We start from the raw sequence: 20,017 nt of genomic DNA, 5'->3' as shown, positions 1-20,017 counted from the left end.
CGCGCCGCGTTCCTGTGCGGGACCGCGCGGTGCGGGGGGGGATGCGGGGGGGATGCGACACGTGGAGCCGCTCGAGGAGCGAAGCGCGTGCGCGTGCCCGCGCGGAGTGTCGTGTCGCGCAACGGGGCCGCGCACCCGCGGGGTGGGGTTCGGGTTGTGTAGGGAGCAGCGATTTGCGCGTGCAAAGGAGTGCGGGAGCGCGCGTGAGGGCGGCGGGGCGATGCGCGTGGGTGGGCGCGCGCTGCCGCCCCGCCCCGCGCGCCCCCGCCGCCCCTCCTCCCTCCCCCCCCCCCCTTATTTAGGGGCGCGGCGCGCGGGCGGCGGCCCAGAGGCGGACGCGGCGGCGGCTGCGGGGGGAGCGGGGCGGCCATGAACCCCAACTGCGCGCGTTGCGGGAAGATCGTGTATCCTACCGAGAAGGTGAACTGCCTGGATAAGGTGAGAGCGGGGAGCAGCGTCCCGCAACCCTCCTCCTTCTCGACCCAATCCCCGCTACCGCGTTCTGCCCGCACCGTGCGGAGCGGTCGGAGCTGTCGGGGGGGGGGGGGAGAAAGGCTCCGGATCCCGCAGCGCCGTGAGGCGGAACCCATCTGGATCCCATTAGCAGTGGGGGTTTCTTTTTAAGCTCCGGTTCCATCGGGCGCGTCCCCGTTCCCGGAGCTCTGCGGTTCGCGTTGCTTTCTCTTACTGCTTTCAGTATCGCTTCGGAGCGTTTCTTTCCCCGTTAAAAATAAAGCTTTTCTGCCACCGGCGTTCCGGTCTCGAGGAAGGGTGATGGGGGGGGAGGGGTGCAGCGATCTCTTGCTGTTGCCCCCGCGGGACCCCCGGAGCCGCCCCCTCCCCTCCACCCCCCCCCCCCCCACTCCGGGGCGCTCCCGCAGGTTCTAAAATAAGTAACTCGCGGAATGCGCCGATCCGCGCAGCGACATTCCTGAGCCGCGCAGACCCCGGGGCCGCATTTTTCACGGATGAGGTTTTTTCCTGACGCTGGGAATCGGCCGACGCCGATCCATCAGCGCTGTGTCCCAGAGACCCTCCCGTCTGTTTCAAGCTGAGAAGTGGCTCTGTCTGCACAGCACCCCCCGCGGGTGTCCTGGCGGGGGTTTATTGGGGGATGGGGGGGGGGGGGGATGCGCTTCCTCCTGTGCGCGCAGCCCCGCGCTGCTCTCACTGCCCGCTGTGCGTGCGGGGCTGCGGGAATAACTCAGGGCTGCGGGGGCTTCGCTCTCTGCAGCCCCCCGTTAATCCGTCCTGCGGCTGCAGTAGCCCCCCCTCCTCCCGGAAAGCACGACCCGATCTCTGCTTTTACAACGTCCGCGTCAGCTCCGTGCAAAGTCTGAAGGGCGGATTTGCTCGCACCGGGTGGCCGCCGCGGGGGGAGCGGTGCGGAGCGCAGGGTGACGGGTTTGCCTTTTCCCGGAGCGAAGCGCTGATATCGGCAGCGACTGATCCGAGGTCCTCGGCTGAGTCGGACGGGGGCTGAGCCGTTTGGTTGGGATCTCAGCGCCGCTGCTTTGCACGGAACGACGGCTCCATTCGGCAACGGGGGGGTGGGGGGGTTGTTCCCTGCCCAAGGCTGAGGGCTGTGATGCTTCCGCTGGGGGAGCGACACGGGGCTCCTCTAGTGGTGCTGTGACTGTGAAACCAAGGTGGGATTTACTGTTAGTTCCTTAAAGTAGCCACAAACCCAGCGGGGCTCTCCCTGTGCCGTCTTCATCCTTTGAGTCCTGAATGGTGCAGCAGCAGCAAAGGATGAGCTGTGGGTGCACATAGCTGTGAGCTCCATCCCCGTTCTGCTGCACGCAGGTGGGAATGGTGCTCCGTGCACTGCATGCCCAGCAGAGCAGCTCCGGGCTGTGGGGGTGCAGCACTGTGCAGCTGTGCCTGAGCTCTGCTCCAGGAGCTCTGAGCGCCTCAACCTGGGAACTAAAAAGCAGAGCCATCAGCTCTCCTGAAAAGAAGCTATTTGGAGCCTGGCCTCCTTTCTCTGCTAGAGGGTGAGGGGGAGCAGGATAGGAAGTATGAAGAGCTGCTGTTCCTGTGCCTGTTGTGCTGCTCCTTTGTGGTGTTGGTGTGGATTCGTGCATATGGTGCCGTGTTGGGGTAAGGTGATGTTCAGAGGTGGCAGTGCTGAGGGCTGCAGGCAGCTCATCTCTGGATATTCATGTTGTTATGATGCTGTGGATGGCTGGAAGGCTGTATGTAACTTATGGGATGCTCTGAGGGTTGTTGGTCCGTCTGTGTCATCTGAAAGCATGGGGGAGAGGGGAAAAGTGCGCAGGATAGGAGCTGGGCGACGGCACAGGGCAGTGCAGTGCGATGCCCCTCTGCTCGGCCACCGTTAGCAGGAAGCCGAGGAGGAACTCGGAGGAGGAAAAGCACAAATACGTTGCTCTGAGCAACTGAGAGGCAGTGAGTTGTCCTGCTCCGCTGAGTCACAGCGCCCAGGGCTGTGTTTGTGCTCGGGGTGTGGCGCTGGGGGTGGGTGGCACAGGGCTGCTGCTGCTCCTGCAGGATGAGAGCACGGAGCAGAGCACGGCGCCAGCAGTGGAAACAGATGCTTAGAAGCTCTAAGGTGGAAAAAACATTACGGGTGGAAACTGTAGCACCAGCAGCAGCTGTTCTCCCTGTGTTCGCTCACTGCATCGCCTGACTCGCAGCTCTGGGTGCTGAGCTGCTGCCTTGGCTCTGCTTGTTCCTTCTGTGTTTTTGTGGAGCGGCTGTGGGCACCTCACGTGCAAAGTGTGTCTGCTGATGGAGGAAGAGCCACTGGGGTGGTGCTTTCCTTCTTCAGTTCTCCCACTCAGCTCTGCTCCCCAGGCATGGCTCCAAGCCCCCAGCCCTTCCTGGGACCCTGGGCACGAGGTCACAGCAGAACACGGCTGGGGCCAAGCATCCTGAGGGGTCACACAGCTGCTCTGAGCTGCTCTCACAGGGCTCCTTCCAGCCCCTGGGTCAGAAGGGCCCTAAACGCTCCAAATGTGTCTTTAGAGCTCATGCTGCGGCCAATAATGTCGGGTTGTGATCCGAATTTTGAGTCTTTAACCTTGAGTGTGAGCTGGAGGAAGAGCTGTGCTGCTGTGAGTCTGTGCCTGGCATTCAACTGGGGTGTACAGGGCTGGGGGAGGATGCCCACGCCACCTCCCCAGCATCAGGCTGCTCATCCTTATCACTCCAGCCCTGCCCTGATAAGGTGCTGCTGTGTCTTCCAGCAGTGGGGGAGAGGGCCTTGAAGTGTGCATAGGACGATCCATGAGGTTTGGGGAGTGCAGTGAGGGTGGGGGGGACCCTTTGGACACCTGTGTTGGACCGAGTGCTGCTCATGGGGGGGGGGGGGGGGGGGGCTCTTCTTTTCTATCTCTGTCTCGCTCCCTGGGCTGGGTGTCTCTGCAGCCCCACCTGACCCGCTCTCCTGCCCAGCTCTGGGCAGAAAAACCCACAGCTGTACCTTTGAAGCTGCAAACCACAGCTGCTGGCTCTGCTGAGTGCGTGCGTGAGGAGGAGCTTTCACTCACCTCCTCGGCCTAGCCCTGTGAATTCCTGATGTGGAGATAAAGCAGCATGCTGCTGTAAGGCGAAGTCATAAATGCTGCTGCTGTGTTGGGGTGAGATGCATTGGGAGAGAGTCCTGTGATGGTGGGAGGCCCTGCAGGGGCTGTGGGTGTCAGCACTGGCATCTCTGGGCTGAGTTTTGCAGAGCAGGGCCGTGTCCCATCAGAACGGAGCCTTGCGCTGACTCTCCTCTCCTCTGTTTGCAGTTCTGGCACAAAGCATGCTTCCACTGCGAGACCTGCAAGATGACCCTCAACATGAAGAACTACAAGGGCTACGAGAAGAAGCCCTACTGCAACGCGTGAGTGCTGCCACGGGGGGTTGGGGCTGTGGGTGCTGGGGGGTCTGTGGGATTCTCCTCCCTCTCAGTGGTTGATTTTCTGATGTCCCACCATAAGGGGTCCTGGAGCTCTGGTGTGGTTCCATGGGACGGTTCTCCATTGCTCTGCAGCATTTGGGGGTGGGGAAATGGGTTCTGGCTGTGTCCTGGGATGCAGCCCTGCTCAGTCTGCAGGTGGATAAGATTCTGCTGTGTGTGTTTCTTAACGTCTATAAAGCAGCTTTGCAATGAGATCTTTTGTAGCTGTTTCTTATACATCGACGGGTCTTAGGAGGAAAATGAGATGATGTGCTGCTGCTTAGCACTTGTGTAGCGAGCTCCATTCACAGAGTGCTCTAAAAACTCTAATCCTGACAGCATCCTTGTAAGATGGGTATTAACCATATTAATGCCTAAGAATAGAATGGAGAAGCAATAGGGCTGTCAGTCAGCAGCGCTGCAGCAAAACTCTCTTGTGTAGCTCTGGTTGGGAGTGATGGTGGTGGAGGTGACACAACCCTGCAGGGCTGAGATGGTGTCCTGTGTGTCCCTTTGGGGGTGGCTGCGTCCTGCAGGGTGCGAGAGCCCTCAGCAGCCCTTGTTGCAGTCAGAGCCCCCTCCCCTGTGCGCCCCACGGGCTGGGATGTGCCCATCCCTGTTCATATCGCAGACCTGGGGTCCCGTTCTGCTCCTTCCCTCTGCTGCTGTAAGGGAAGTGGGATAATAATGGGAAATTCCTGAGATTCCAAGGAGTCTGCGCAACCCCGACCCATCTCACTTTCTCAACCCCCTCTGCTCCAGAGCTGCCTTTGATGCTGGCTGTGGCCTTAACTCTTTCACAGCCGCTCAGGAAGCCTGGGCTGGTCTCACAAAGACCCACATCACGTTGTGCCCTTCCTGCTCCGTGTGGCCGTGCCTTAATGCACAGGGAACTGGGAGCTGCTGGCAAGCAGGGTGAGGTTGTGCTGCCCAATGCTGTGGGGCAGAGCACAGGGCTTCGTGCTGCCCCAGGAGGGACAGGGGGACGTGGGGCAGCCTGGTGGATCCTGATGCTGCTGGTGCCTGCAGGAGCTGGGGAACAGCAACGTTTACTCTGGCAGGGGAGCGGCTGCTGTGCTGAGCACAGGGTCTGCTCTGTTTGAGCCGTGGCCTTCTGCCAAATTCCGAAGTTTCTTTCTTCAAGAGAGCAGAAGGAAGAGGGCCGGGCTTCCTCCTGCTCTGCCATTGCCCTGCAATAAATCCGGGCGCAGCCTTTGGGTGGCTGCAGCTCTGGGCTCCCTGTGGCTTTGGTGCTGTGATGCAGCTGGGTTCATCCCATGGGAGCACCTCGAGCTCCAGGAGGTGGAAGCAGAGGCAGAGGAAGGGCTGTATGCAGATCAGGGATGGAGGAGAGCTGAGCTGCAAGAGGCAGAGGCTGCTGGAGAGGCAGAAGTGTTTCTCTGCCCTGTCCCAGTTACGTGATCGTTCTGTTCATCTCCCTCGAGAGCACCTCCAGACAAGGCCAGGCTTCATCATATTGCTGTGGGCTTGCTTGAATTCCTGCTGATCTCAAAACAATTGCTGTGCTGAACGTGTTCAGCTCAGACAGCCCTGCTCCAGCACCCCCTGTGCTGCTGGGTTTGTTCCTTGGCTGCTCGCTCAGCCCCCCCTTGTTGGGTTTGCATGAGGCACTGCTGCTGGCTCACCACTGCACCTCCTATGCTGGCGAGGGGAGGGGAAACTGCATTTTCCCCTTTGCTGAGGGGCTCTGGTCTGTGCCAGTAGTACATGGTGTAAGTGTGCCAGTCCCTGCTCCCTCCATCTGCTGTGTGACCACAGCTGCACCCAGCTATGCTGCCCTGTGTGTGCAGTGTGGGAGTGCTGTCCTCCAGCAGCCCCATCACCTTCCTTCCCATTGCTGACCCCAAGGACCCCCCTGTAGCCCCATCTCTGCTTTCCACGCTGTGCTGTCCCACACCCCCCAGGGCTCTTGGAAAGAGAGGAGCCCCAGCGATGCGTTCTTGGCTCTGTGCAGTGCCCCATCTGGTAGCAGCTGCCTCTGTTCGCACAGTGAGCCCTCAGACCAGGGAGGAGGAGGGGGGCAGGAAGGAAAAGAGGAACAACTGTGTGCCAGGGGGGTGTTTGAGTGGCACTGGGTGGAAGGAATGCCTCTGTGCTGTGGGTAGGTGGGAGCAGGCAGTGGAGTATGTGGGGAAAGGCCACCCCATCCCTCTTCTGCACGGAGAGGGGGGGGTCGTGTGGAAGCTTTCATGCCCCCCCCCCCCCAGCTGTGGGGTTTGGAGGAGGGGCAGCGCTCTCCTGGTGCAGGTATTGGGTGCCCATGCAGACACTGCCCTATTGTTGAGCTCTGCTCACAAAGCAGATGGTGAGTGAACATGTTTGCTGAGAATCCTGTCATCAGGGTGGGGGTCTTCACTGCAGCTCCACGCACAGCAGCAAAACCCCCAGCCCTGCGTGAGGGGGGGGGTTCAGTTGCAGAGCCCCTGGGGCTGGGCTGCTGGTGGCTGTTGTGTTCCCAACCTTGCTTATCCGTGCCTGGGGCCAGAGACCTTGTGGAAAAAACCAGTAGTGCTGCAATGCCGGCTCTGCTCCCATAAACAACACTGTGAGGGGGGGGGGTGTGGACAGGCAGTGCTCTGTTTGGGGGTGGGGGGGGGGACAGGGTGGCTGTGGGATGAGCATTACTGCTTCCAGGAGCTGCTGCTGCTGACTTCACAGCTTGGCAACACCCCGCTCTGCTTTTGCTTGAAATCTTTCCACTGTGGATGAAAGCAGGTTCTTGGAGCAGGCTGCTTGCACTGCAACACCCTCTGGAAGTGCTGGCACAGCCTCTGGGAAAGAGGGGGGGAAGCTGAGCAAAGCCCCAGGAAGGCAGTGCAGTGTCCCTGCTCAGCACTGGGTTCCTTGTGCTGGAGCTGTGCCTGTGGGTCCCCTTCTGCCTCCAGCATGGGGAGGGCGCTGGGGCAGCCTTGGTGAGGAGCTCATCCTGCAGAGCTGTGCTGTGCTCAGTATGGGCTGGGAACAGATGCTGGGAAAAGCAGCAGCTGCACACGCAGAGGGCTGGCCCAGCCATTTTGGCAGCCTGAAAACACTGGGAGGAACTGAGATCCCACTCTGCAGCCTGCTCCTTTAGGGTGGGATGTTTGCAAGCTCTCTGCAAAGTAGCAGGGTGCTGTTTTCACTTAAGAAAGAACAACAGTTTATTATTGTTTAAGTGCGTCCCTGCGAGCCAGCAGCTCCGTGATGGGCAGGATGTGACCGTGCAGCCTGCTGGCAGCACTCAGCCTATTGCTCCTGCTGCATGACTCTTTGTTCCCAAAGCTGCTGTGCAGTCATGGGGGTGATGCTCACCTCCTGGAGGTGTGGGGTTGTGCTGCACATCTGCCCAAAGCACTCGCTTGGAGCCTGTGTGCGAGGGCAAGCGATGCACCAAGCACTGATTGCTGCCAAAATGCAGCACACGGTGGCCATGCAAGGAAACAGAGGTGCCTTGGAGTCATGCTGAAAGTGGCTCCTCTTGTTCCTGTTGTCTTGCAGAAGCATCCCACTGCTGGCCTTACAGGAGAAGTGTAGCTCCATCTCCAAGTGCAGCCCCTTGGCTCTGTGGTGGGGCTATTATGGGGTGTATGGGAGGAGCTGCTGTGCCCCCGCCATGCAGCTCTTTGTGGCAGCTCTTCAGAAGTGCTCCCACCCCCATAGAGGCAGCAGGGAGTCAGCTGGGGGTGCAGAGCAGACAGACCCTGATCCCCGGTAATCCCCAGCTGCCTCCAGGTGCTGTGGGGCTGATGGCCCCAAACTGCCCCTAATGCAGCAGCCAGACAGGCTCTGTCCACCCTGCAAAGACTGCCCTGACCTGGTTTAGTAGCACAGCACGAGGTGTCTGGGGCTGCGTTGGGGTTTGCTCCTGTTTCTGGGGATGGGACAGCATGCATTGCTTTCTGAGGGGTGTCTTGAGCAGCTCCATGGATGGTGCCTGCAGAAAGTGAATGGGGGAGAGGCCCCAGGCAGGGATGTGCATCCTGTATCACCCTGCTCTGTGTCCCTGCATGCTGCTCTGTCTTGCCCATCAGCAGCCCCGTTGGATCCCGAGTGCCCCATTCATTAGGCACTAATTAGGTGCAGGGGGCCCATTGGGAAAGGCCTGCAACTGGCTCTTGCTTCCTCCCAAGCTCTTACTTCCCAATCCTATGCAGAGCTGCTTCCTCTGAGGCGTTTGGCTCAGCACCACAGGGCCATGGTGCAGTGCCAGGACCGCGGTGGGCACGGATCCTTTTTGTGCTGGGTACCAAAGGCTGTTGCTCACTAATTGCAAGGGTGGTTTTGCTGTGTGCTGCTCTTGCTTCTGGAGGAGGCAGGTCGGGTGCTGAGCACCTTCCTTACCTGCAGCAGTTATGGGTCTGACTGTGGGGTGGAGAGCACAAGAGCACCCTGCATGGGGAAGGACGCTCCCTGCCCATCCCTGGTGCAATTCTGCTTCCTGCACGCTCCCTCAACCCGACACAATCCGTCGGTGCTTCCTCATTAAGATTTAATTTACTGCTGTGAGCGCTGTGGCTGATTCTCATGCATATGAGATGGTTTCCCCATTGCAGGGAGGTGGACATCTGTGGTTTGTGCTGAGTGTCCCCACTCCTTCGTTCCCAGCCTTTGGAGCAGGCAGATCCCATAGCTGTGCATGGAGCTGATGCCCGTCCGCAGGGGACGTGGTTCACTTGGTGCATTTCCTCCCATTCCCTGCTGCAGGACGATCACTGCCCCCAGCAGCAGATGTGGGGCTCAGGGCTGCAGCCCTTGGGGAGGCTCCTGCAAAATCTCACTGACCAAAGAAGAAACCCAATGCTGTTCTGTGCCCCTCTCCTTCATCCCTCCCCGGCCCCTGCCCACGCTGTGAATGGCATCAGCGTCTTCCAGAAGATGATGATGATGATTTTGCCCTACAGCCACGGCTGTGTGGTTTCCCCCAGCTTGGCAGGGATGATTTGTGGCATTGCTTTGCAGTCCTGCAGCACTGGGGGCTTCCTCCTCCCCACACGCCATGCTCGGACCCTTCTCTGTGCTATTAGCATGCCCAGAGCATTGGATGCTGTTGCCATGGAAATGGGATGATTTAGACTCAGAGAGCACAGAGCTGTGACAGAGATGAGGCTGCAGCTCAGTGCGATTGCCTTTGCCCTTTGCAGGAGCTGCACAGTGTCACACTGTGCTCTGCTGCTCTGCGTGGCTGCTGCCCCCCAGCCCTGGGCTGAGCACAGCACCACAGCCAGCAAAGGGGTTTGGATTGTGTTGCTTTTGTGCTTAAAAAGTGGTTTTGTTCTCTTTGACCTCAGTGTGAGTTAAGCAGTGGCTTCCAAGAAGCTCAGGAAGAGGCTCTGTGCTGAGCTGTCCTCCAGTGCTGCTGAGCTGCAGTGATGCATGGAGTGCATGAATGCTGCTGCATCAGAGCCCCAGCGCCCGGAGCAGCCGCCTCCTGGCACGGCGTTGGGATGCAAGCACACGTTTCCTGCAGCCAGGTTTGGACACTCAGTGCATGCACTGCTGGCTCTGCAGCGCAGATACCATGGCTGTAATGCAGCATTCAGGAGCACCTTTCTGACTGCAGCCCTGCTCCTTTTGCAGCGGGCAGCAGTGGGCTGTGTGCCATGGCTGCGCTGCTGGTTGCTGCCTCTAGAACATCACTTGGGCAGAGGCTCTGCTGCGGAGCTGCTGCTATGATTCCCAGTGGTTGGAGGGGTCCGGAGATCATCCGGCCATCCCTACAGCTTTAGCTTCTGGGAGAACCAACCATTGAGAGCTCTGCTTTCACCCCAGCTCTTTGGCTGTTGGCAAAGCCACCCTGGTGCTGCTGTGTTGCGTTTGGTCAGCGTGGAGGAGGCAGTGCAGAGCCCAGCAGCCCCAGCTGGGTGGATGCTGTGCCCCAACGCCATGCCCAGCCGTGGTGGGAGCAGAGCCTGAGCACACAGTGTTGTATCCCCCCCCGTCAGATTAATCTAAACAGAGATTAAACCATATCCTAGGGGCGGTCTGTGATCTGCTCTCATCCAGCGCTGCTCCTTGTCCCTCTCAACTGCTGCTGAGCTTCCTTTCCCCTTTCTGCAAACCACATCTGCTTTGTCTGCTTTCTGGGTGTGCGTGGGGGGGTTTCTCTGTTTTCTCAGCGTGGCTCTGGAGTCTATTTTTGTTGTCTCACTTCCTGCGTTGCTGCATGAGGTATGAGCTGCTCTCAGGTCCGTGTCTCAGTGTCGTGGTGCAGATGGTTTCCTGCTGCGCTGACCGCAGCGTGGACAGCCGTGGGCAGAGCTCTGCTCACACTGTGTGCAGTCAGTTCCCTGTGGTGGCTCTCAGGGCGCAGCCTGGGGCTGTCAGACCCATAGGGCTCCCATGTGGTGTGGGTAGGGATGGGGCTGCAGCTCCATCAGGTCAGGGCTCGCCTTGTCTGCCAGCGTGGGAGCTGTGGGCTGCCTGGTGCAGGGACAGCAACGGGATGGGGATGGGGTCAGAGCTGTGTGCATGGGCAGCAGATGCATCTGCAGGGTTTGCAGGTTTGTTTTCAGCCCTGCTCACCTCCTTTCGGAGCCACCGTGGAGGAGGAGAGCTGCCTTGTCTGGGCTTTCAGGAGGGTTTGTTCAAGCAAAGGGAAGTGAGTGTGAGTTGGGGGTGCTGCTGCTCTGTGCCCCCCAGACCCAAAGTGCTGCATTTGGGGGCAGCTGCCATTGCATGTGGTGGTGCCTGGCAATGGATTTGCTCATGAAACCCCCCACGTTCCAGCAGCTTTGCCTCTGCTTTTCCACCTTCCTGAGCGGGGGAAGGGCTGCATGAAGTGTTCCCATCTCAGGGGGAGCTCACAGCGTTTGTGTCAGATGTTCACCTCCTGCCACGCGTGAGTTCACCCCACTGCACATCTGTGCTGATAGCAGAGGCTGCGTGTGGCACTGCAGGAATGCAGCCCGGCTGTGGCTCTCCTGCTTTACAGCCCCGTGTTGGGCACATGCTAAGCAATCACCCCACGTGTGGGATGGGTGTAGGTGAGAAGCGCCCCGGGTCAGACACCGTTCTGCTGACGGAGCTCCTGCTGGGTGGTGATATCCTCAATGTGAGGTCTGTGGCTGAAACTGCAGCAGAATGAGCCAGGAGAGCTCTGGGCTCCTCTGAGCCACCCTGCTGGGAGCAGTGGAGCAGAGGCAGAGCGGTGTAAAGCAAAATGTTTACTTGGATTGATGTTACCAATGACGGTAACTGAAGGTCCTGGTGAAGGTGTCCCAGGGTCCATCCAGAACTCGGGCACAAGCCTACAAAGACATTTTCCTCTGGGAAAAAATAGTGATGTAAAAAAAAAAAGCCAAACCCTCCTTATCTGCTTTTCCCCATGAAAGCAGCGGAGTGAAGAGGGGTGGCTGCTCCAGGACGACACCTCCAGCACGGTGCTATGGAGAGGGCTGGGCACCCGGTGCTGATGCTGTCCTTTCCCCCCTGCAGGCACTACCCGAAGCAGTCCTTCACCATGGTGGCAGACACTCCCGAGAACCTGCGCCTAAAGCAGCAGAGCGAGCTGCAGAGCCAGGTAAGCATACATTGTGTGCTGCAGAGCCAGGTGAGAGCTGCCCTGTGCTTTGTGCTGCGCCTCGTTGTGCTGCGTTCTCTGCTCCGGCGCGCAGCAGGAGAGCTGTGCGTGGGGCTGTTTTGCTGTTTGCTGTTCCACTCATTTGAGGTGGCTGTGAGCTGCCTCCCCCAGGCACCCCCAACCCCACAGTGGGATTTTCCCTGCTGGCACCCAGCATTGCAGCGGGGTGAAATGGAAAGGAGGGGCGTGAGCTCTGCGGGTGCTGGTTTTGGGTAAACCCAAAGGTTGGAGGGATTGGAAGCTCTGGCAGGCAAAAACGAGCAGATGGAACAGATACCAGGGGGTGTGGATAAAGTGGGAAGAGGGGGAGGCTGTGTGAGGAGGGAGCTGAGCAGACGTGCCCCATTCTGTGCCATAGGGTGTCCCCGAAGTGCCCAGCTGTGATGCAGAGCTCCAGGCACTGCTCCTCCTGGGGGTGTTGGGATTGCTTTGGGTGGGCAGCAGGCAGAGCTGCAGTGGGAGAGAAAGCATCCAGGGGCAGTTCTGGCTTGAGTCACCGTCTCTGGGGAGAGCACAGGATGTGGCCACTGTTCTGGGAATCTCTTTTACTTCTTTTTTTTTTCTTTTTTATTTCCTTCAATGGAAAGGGGCAAAGAGGAAAGGGCAGAGAGTCCACACAGAGCTGTCAGCATTGGCTCAGCGCAGTGCTGGCAGCGGATGGGCAGGACAGGGTTGGGGTTTGCCCAGGGTTGGTGTGAGGTGAGCAGTCATCCTTTGGGGTCAGCGTGTTCCCCTCCACGTGCCTGGAGGAGACGCTGCCCTCCTCCTCCTCCTCCTCCTCTTCCTCCTCCTCCTCCTCTCCCCATGAGCCTGGAGCCGCCAGGAGCTGGAAAGCAAACAGAATGGGGTCAGAACCTCACCTGGTGGCAGATAGAGCTGTGCTTTGCAAGGCCGGCCCAGCAGCACCCTGTGCACCTGGATGGAGCTCAGCCCAAGTTCACTCTGTGCTCCAAGGAGCCACAAAGGGGACACGGTTGCTCTTCCTCAGTAATAATCCGGAGAACCGTGTGCTCTGCAGCCCCCGGTGCTGCTTTTCCAATGAGCTCAGCTCTTCATTATCTCTTGCTTATTAAAGTAGACCCCGGGGAGGGGATGCTGGCACTGCCTGGGCTTTTCTGCAGCTCGCTGGGATGCTCGGCTCCTGTGCTGTGTGCTGTGCTGGATGTGGCTGGAAATGAAAGTAGGTTCCATCCTCTGCGTGAGGTCGGTGCGGGGTGTCGTCCATCCCATTTCCCTCTGCACTGAGTGTCTTTAGAGCTGTGCTCAGACCTGGAGATCTGCTGTGCCTGGAGCAGGTACAGTGCCCTGGGAGGTGCTGGGGGCTGCATCCCATTCCTGCACTGCTCCTCCACCACTGCAGTGTGCGTGGACCCTTCTGAAAGGAAGGGACTGGAACAGACACGCTGTGTTGTCTTAACATTCCCAAATGCTCAGCTACTGCTGTATCTTGTGGGAGGTGAAGCAAGGCCCTGTGCACAGCCCCTGTCACTGCAGGGGCACTGTGGGCACTGGCAATGGGAGCAGCACGTTGCAGGGCTGGCTGTGTGTGAATGTGGCATGAGAGGGGCTGGGGTGCAGCCAGGGGCTTCCAGCCTGTGGAACCCACATCTTGGTGCTGGGACGGGCTGAGGGCATGGCTCTAAGAGCAGGAGGGAGCAGAAGGGATGGGCAACAGTGGGACACGGAGCAGCTGAAGCGGGTGAGAGCTGCCCAGAGCCCCCCATGGAGGGCAGACCCTGAATGTGCTGCAGGTAGGATCTTGGTGCCTTTGTTCTGCCCACACAGGGACTCTCCTGTTTTGTATTTCTCCAAGTGCTCCAGCTAAGGCTGCCACTGCTGTGCTTTGTGGACAGCCTCGTAGGGACAGCAGGAGCTGAGCAGACCCTTCAGAGAGCCCTTCTGAAGCAGGAGCCGAGTTTGGGCCGTAAATGGAGCTGATGGTTGGGAGCTGTGTGAGGGAAGGGGCAGTCAGAAGGTCTGTGGTCCTCCGTGGGGCTGCTGCCAGCTGGAGCTCTGCAGCTCTGTGCTTCCCTTCACAGCTGTGTTTGTGGGTGACCCCAATAGGGGCGATCTGCCAAACCCACACCCCAGCAGGACCGGCAGAGCCGGTTGTGCACCGCTAACGGGGCTGCATGCAGATCCACCACCTTCCTCCTCTATTTGTGTTTGTGGAGAGGGCGTCTGCTGTTCCGGTCACTGTAGACGCTGGATAATAACAGCCTGTGTAGTTAAAAGTGTCTGCAAAGCGACAGCTTTTACGCCTGCAGCCTCTTCTTGCAGCCCACGTGCGGTGAGCAAATCGCAGGGTTCCCCTTCTGTGGTTAATCCTGAATGCTAAAAATGGGCATTTTGGGAGCAGCCGCCCTGCCTGAGTGCTGCAGGTACCCACAGCACCAGCAGGCATCGGCTGCCTCGTAAGGGCAGGGAGAAGCAGAAAATTGCCCATTCTGAGCACTTCCTCCCTCCTTCCGCTGTCTGTCCTGGCCACTGCGATGGCTGCAGCACTGCAGTGTCCCCCTGCTCCGTGTTTTCCCTCCCAGCATCACCCCAGTGCCCCTGTCCTGCTCTGATTGCCATGGGGCAGAACCTCCCCTGCAGAACGCACTGTGCCCCACATCCTGCCATCGTCCCCCCCTTCATTCAGGGCAGCCTCAAAGGGGATCCTTTTGGGCTGCATTGCTCTGACCTGGGTGTTACAGGGAGAAGAAGAGAGGGGTGAGATTCAGGAGGGGAAATGTAAGAATATCAAGGGAACTGCTTAGCCCTGTGATGAGCTTCATGCTTGAGGATGCTCTACCTTTCCTTCTCATGCTTGTTGAGCTGTGCATTTCCAGCCCGATGCGTAACACCCTGAGGTTGCTCCTTCCTAATGGCACTGTCTGTGTCCCTTACCCCAACCAGCTCCAGCTCTCTCCCTCATTGCCGTGGGCAAACAGAGGCTTCTGCCCTGAAATCGGTTTCCCCTTGATGTGCTTTGGCATCTCGGTCACGTTGTTACCCTGCAAGGGAGGATTCTGCAGCCCAGTTCATTAAACCTTTCCTTTCTGAGTCACATCAGAGTTACCAGTTGTGGACTGTGCCGTGTGTGCTGTGGCTGTGGGGAAGGGGTGGAGGCTCCGTAGCTCCCATAGCTTGCATTTCTGCTTCTGTGCAGGGCAGGAGCAATGTGTTTGCAAGGTGCAGCTCAGGGCTGTGTGCTGGAAACGTGGTCTGGACGCTGCACAGAGCTACTGAAAAGCATGCAAGGGGACGAGTGAAATAAAGCAGGGCTCTGCTGGAAGCGATGCTGGTGGCAGTTTGGCAAACAAATAGGGTTGCTCAGTTCTGCTGGCCTCCAGCCCCACAGCCTGCTCTGTGATGGCTGTCCTGGGCCTTTTCTGTCCCTCAATGTCCCCTGGTGGAGCAGTGGGTGCAGCTCATGGAGCCCTCAGAACCCACATATGGACAGAGAGCTGCAGCTGAGCTGACCTGCAGTGGCAGCCTGCAGGAAATGCAAAGTGAATCCAAGTGACCCCAGCCCTGCTGAGAGAGCAACAGGATGAGCAGAGCACAGGAAGCTGTTGTGTTTCAGCTCTTGGCAGTGCCTCGTTTTGCTGTTAGCAGATACATTATGGGGGCTCCCTGCACGAAGCCAAGACTCAGACAGAGCTGCTGTGGGGACAGCGAGGTCCGTCTGGGTGAGCAGAGCAGCTCCACACACTGCATTCCCCCGCAGCTCACTGTGTTTGTTCTTGATCCCACCCAGATTCGCTACAAGGAGGAGTTTGAGAAGAACAAGGGGAAAGGCTTCAGCGTGGTGGCTGACACCCCGGAGCTGCAGCGAATCAAAAAGACTCAGGATCAGATCAGCAACGTGAGTGCCTTCTGATCGCTGTGTCTGGTGCTGCTGCGCTGCTCTGCTGCGGAGCTGTGTGCTGGTAGGGGGGGAGGGGGGCACACAGCATCACCTGAGCTGTCACCGTACCTCATTGTCACCCAGGCTATCAGCACGGCCCACTGAGCACGCAGCACCGCGTGGAGCTCTGGGCTGTGTCTAAAAGAGACCCAGCTCTCCCTTTCTAAAAACAAGAAGCCCACGTGTGGGTTGGCTGCATCCTGATCCCCCCATCCCTGTCCGGGTGCTGTGTGCAGGATGTGGATGGCTGTTTCCATGGCGAAGGAGGAGGATGCACACACACACACACAGAGCTGCTGCATGGGGTGCAGCCGACCTGGGGCACAGTGACACGGCTGCCTGCAGCACTGCATCCCTCCAGCAGCACGCAGAGGGTTAATTAACCTTTAGCTGCTGGTAAAAGTCATGTGCGCAGCCCTTATCTAACAGCCCAAGCTGTTGCAAAACCTGGCCCAGCAGCAAGCCAGGAGGTTCCTCACCGAGCCCTGGGCCTGCCCTGAGAGCTGCAGCTTTGCGTGCAAAATGCTTTGGGTTTCAGAAAGCTGCCATGCCTGTGCAAGGAGAGGGAGCCCACATGAAGGAGCTCATAGACACACAAACACAGCACACCCCATGGGGCTGGAGGCGGCTGTTTGTTCCCTCTCTTTTTGATCCCATTTGCAGCTCTGGGCAGCATGTGGGGTCCGCAGGGAGTTACCTGCACATCCAGACCTGAAGGCTCTGCTTAAGTTGGGGGCTGCTGGGTGGATTTTCCTGCACAGGAGGCATTCAGAGCCCTGCAGGCATCTGTCTGCCAGCTTGGCATGGCCGTGACCCACTTAGCAGCCCCTGCATGCAGCCTGCTGTGCCAACAGGGCTCTGCGCAGCGGGGGGATGAGCAGCACAGGGGCTGCAGGCCGAGCTGCAGCACTGCCCCAAAACATGAGGTGCAAAAGGTGCAAATGCAGCCCTGCACAGCAGGAAAGCCTCTTAGGAACGGAGCTGTGCAGAGCCCAACGCTGTGCCTCTGAGCACAGGGAAAGTGCAGTCATTTCTGCAGCAGCATCCCCGTCCCTGCAGCTCTGCTCCGGGCTTTGCCTCCCGCCTGTAGGGAGCCCTCTGGAGTGCCCTTCAGTACAGCACTGTTTAACCAGCAGACAAATGGGCTCCAGGTGCTTCCCAATGGCAGGGTATTCATTAACAGGAGCAGCTATTAATTTTTACACCGTGCCCAGGGTTGGGTTAACCCTTTACTGCAGTGTGTGCAGGTTGGGATCACTAAAGGTGCTTCTGCTCTGTGCTCCTGCGGTGCGGGGGGGTTGGGAGGCTGCTCCTGAGCATCACCCATGCCTGGAAACCTCACACCCCAGGACCCTGAAGTTCTCCTTCCCCTTGCTATGAGGGGGAGTCACCCATTTTGGGCTGCCTGGTCCTCCCCATGTACCTTAGTGTGCATCCTGACCACAGTGATTCTCTGCCCCTTCTCCAGGCTCTGGGAGCTTCTTGTTCACTCTGCACACACCTGAATGCTGAACCCTTCCTCATTTGTGGCATTGCTGCTCTATTATATAGGATTATATAGGTTTCCCTCCTTCCCCTTCCTATGCCCGCTCCCATCTCGAAGCAGCCACTGTGCTTCCTGCCCTGCTGCCCTTGTGAAAAGCAGCAGGCTGGGACCAAAGGATGCTGCTGGGGGGCTGGGGCCTGCAGAGCTGCTCCAGGCTGCACTCTGACCTCTCATCCTCCTCCGTAGATCAAATACCATGAAGAGTTTGAGAGGAGCAGGATGGGCCCCAGCCCCAGTGAGGGCGCGGAGATGGAGCGCAGGAACTCCCAGGAAAGCGCCAATTACCGACGGCCGGAGCAGCACCAACCACAGCACCACGTCCAGCCCAGCAACCCAGGTAAGGGCCGTCCCAGCACCTGGGGGCTTCGCGTGGCAGCAGATCCTGGTGCTAATGGTGTATTCTTCCTGCCCAGTTTACCAGCAGCAGCCACCAGCCTCGCAGTCCTATGGCTACAAGGAGCCTGCAGCGCCCGCCTCCACGCAGCGCAGTGCACCGTCCGCAGCGGGGGTGAGTGAGGGGTCTTCAGGGTCCCTTCCAGCCCACACTGTTCAGTGATCCTGTGGTCTTTGAGGTCCCTTCCAACCCAAACCATTCATTGATCCTATGATCTTTGAGATCCCTTCCAACCCAAACCATTATGTGGTTCTGTGATCTTTGAGGTCCCTTCCAACCCAAACCATTCGTTGATCCTGCGGTCTTCGAGATCCCTTCCAACCCCAACCATTCTATGGTTCTGCATTCTTTGAGGTCCCTTCCAACCCCAACCACTCTATGGCTCAATGATCTTCGAGGTCCCTTCCAACCCCAACCACTCATTGATCCTATGATCTTTAAGGTCGCTTCCAACCCACCACCATCCCATTTTTCAATGATCTTTGAGATCCCTTCCAACCCAAACCATTCATTGATCCTGCGGTCTTCGAGGTCCCTTCCAACCCAACCACTCTATGGTTCTGCATTCTTTGAGGTCCCTTCCAACCCCAACCACTCTATGGCTCAATGATCTTCAAGGTCCCTTCCAACCCCAACCACTCTATGGTTCTGCATTCTTTGAGGTCCCTTCCAACCCAAACCACGTGGTGATCCCATGATTCTTTGATCCCATGGCCATTGCTGGCACAGCCCTGTGTTCCCCATGGTGGGCTCCATGCCCGCTGACCTCTCTCTCCCCACAGAAGCGTTTCCGCGCCGTCTATGATTACAATGCGGCCGATGAAGACGAGGTCTCCTTCCAGGATGGTGACACCATCATCAACGTGCAGCAGATCGACGACGGTTGGATGTACGGCACGGTGGAACGCACGGGCGACACGGGCATGCTGCCCGCCAACTACGTGGAAGCAATCTGAGGGGGTTGGAGCCAAACCTCCCCACCCCGTGGCCCCGGTGCGCGCGCGTCTCTCTCCCCCAGCATCCCTTCCCTCTGCCGGAGCCGCGTCCCGACGTCTCGGTTTCTTTGTGTTTCTGCAGCCGCCTCTGGTTTCTCTCGCCATTGTAGCTTTGTTCTCGCTCTGTCGGGACTGAGGGTCTGTCTGCGAGGGATGGCGGGGGCTCTGGGACCAAATGCTTCTCCCTCTGCCTTCCTCCTCTCTTCCGCAGGGGATGGGGCGCACACACCAGGCTGGGCCCCCCCCCCCACTGTGCTGGGAATGCATGGGGAGGGAGGAGCAGAATCATTTCCTTAGGACCAAACATCCCAACTCTTGGGGGCAGGGGGGGGGATGCAGGGGGGACCAGCTGGCAGCACCTGCCCTGCGCTGCTCCGGCTCTGCCTCGTCCCATTGCTTCCCCTGGCTCTCTGTCTGCAGTTCCTATTCTGACTGCACTCCCTCAGTCCTCAGTGTTGCAAACCAGAAAAATATTTGTGGTTAAAATCTTTTTTTTTAAAAAAAAATAATCTTTTCTTGGGATTCAGAATGGTTCCAGGCAGCCCTGGGAGCGGCTCCTGCTGCTATTTTGGGGTCCAGCTGCCTCATTCTGCATCCCAGGCTGAGTGGTGCCACTGTGCAGGAGCACCTGCTGCCCTGACCTCATGTCCCCCCGCAGCTCCGGTTCTCCCTTTTTGGGTCCCCATCCCTGTGCCTCTTTGGGCCGAGTGTCTCCCCGCTCTGTCACCGCACTGGGACTGCGCTGGGGGCTGTCCCTGCTGGCAGCAGAAGCGGGGAGGGGGGGTTGAGCACCCCGAGCCCTGTGCCGTCCCCCACCTCTCACCCCTTGGTCCCCAGCGGTGGTGGCCGCTGATGTTGGATCGCTTCATGGACCAAGATTTCAAAGCACATCTCTGACCCCTTCCCGTTCAGGCTGGGAAGGTCCCAGAGCTGAAGGTATAACTGGAAGCCTGCAGCCAGGTGCTCATGTCCCAAAGGACCAAAGTGAGTTCAGACAGCCCTCAGCTCTGCCTGGGGACAATCCCATGGGACGGGGGAGGACCCCGCTGGGAGCATCCCACCCCCCCCTGCCTCCATCCCATCAGGGTGGGCTGCATGGGCTGGAGGTCCGCTCGGTGCTACACAGGCAGCGCAGGAGGAGGGAAGGGGGCAGAGAGTCCACATCCCTCCCCGTCCCCCTGTCCTTCATCATCCTCGTCTGGGAAATAACAGGGGGGGGGAGCGTCAATGTGAATAAACCGTTTTTTAATGGACCAAATCACACAGGTGATCACGTTTTGGTATACAGACCTTTTTTTAATGCTACCTTGGAACCGTTGTCCTGAGTCTCCGCGCCCCTTTCTCCCCCACCGTGGGAAACAAACCTCTTACTGCTTCATTTCTGCCTTTTCTCTCGACTTATGCACTTTTTTGCCTTTTTTCATAGCTGAAAAGCACCTAAACCTGTATTTAAAATAAATAAGTGAATAAAAAACATTAAAAAAAAAAAAAAAAGGAAAGAAAGAAAGAAAAAAAAATGGAAAAGCTGAATCACTTCTCGTCCAATGTAAAATAAACTTCGCCCTTCTCGGCTGCCCGGTCAGCTCTCAGTGCTTAGAAGGTTTTTCCTTCGGATCCATCACTTGGTTGGGGTTTGTCCTCATGTTTTCCTTCCCGTGGGGCTGAGCACCCACTGAAATCCAGCCTTTGGCCTTTTTA

The 20,017-nt window shown here is 58.4% G+C and overlaps 1 protein-coding gene across 2 annotated transcripts; it reads left to right on the top strand.

Moving 5' to 3' along the window:
• Window positions 1-306: 306 nt before the first annotated feature.
• On the top strand, window positions 307-18,813 carry LASP1 (LIM and SH3 protein 1). Of its 2 annotated transcripts, XM_048926855.1 has the most exons (7): window positions 307-438; window positions 3,759-3,853; window positions 11,345-11,429; window positions 15,235-15,342; window positions 17,117-17,267; window positions 17,344-17,438; window positions 18,107-18,813. In XM_048926855.1, the coding sequence occupies exons 1-7, from the start codon at window positions 370-372 to the stop codon at window positions 18,278-18,280; spliced, it is 777 nt and encodes a 258-aa protein (XP_048782812.1). In that variant the 5' UTR covers window positions 307-369; the 3' UTR covers window positions 18,281-18,813. The 2 variants fall into 2 exon arrangements, with proteins under 2 accessions (XP_048782812.1, XP_048782813.1); XM_048926856.1 differs by lacking the exons at window positions 307-438; window positions 11,345-11,429 and having other exon boundaries at window positions 3,773-3,853.
• The last annotated feature ends 1,204 nt before the right edge of the window (window positions 18,814-20,017 follow it).

The sequence above is a fragment of the Lagopus muta genome, chromosome 25 (genome assembly GCF_023343835.1).
Source record: "Lagopus muta isolate bLagMut1 chromosome 25, bLagMut1 primary, whole genome shotgun sequence".
Taxonomy (NCBI): domain Eukaryota; kingdom Metazoa; phylum Chordata; class Aves; order Galliformes; family Phasianidae; genus Lagopus; species Lagopus muta.
The sequence above is the reverse complement of the archived record's forward strand: the minus strand, read 5'-3'. Positions and strand labels throughout refer to the sequence as shown.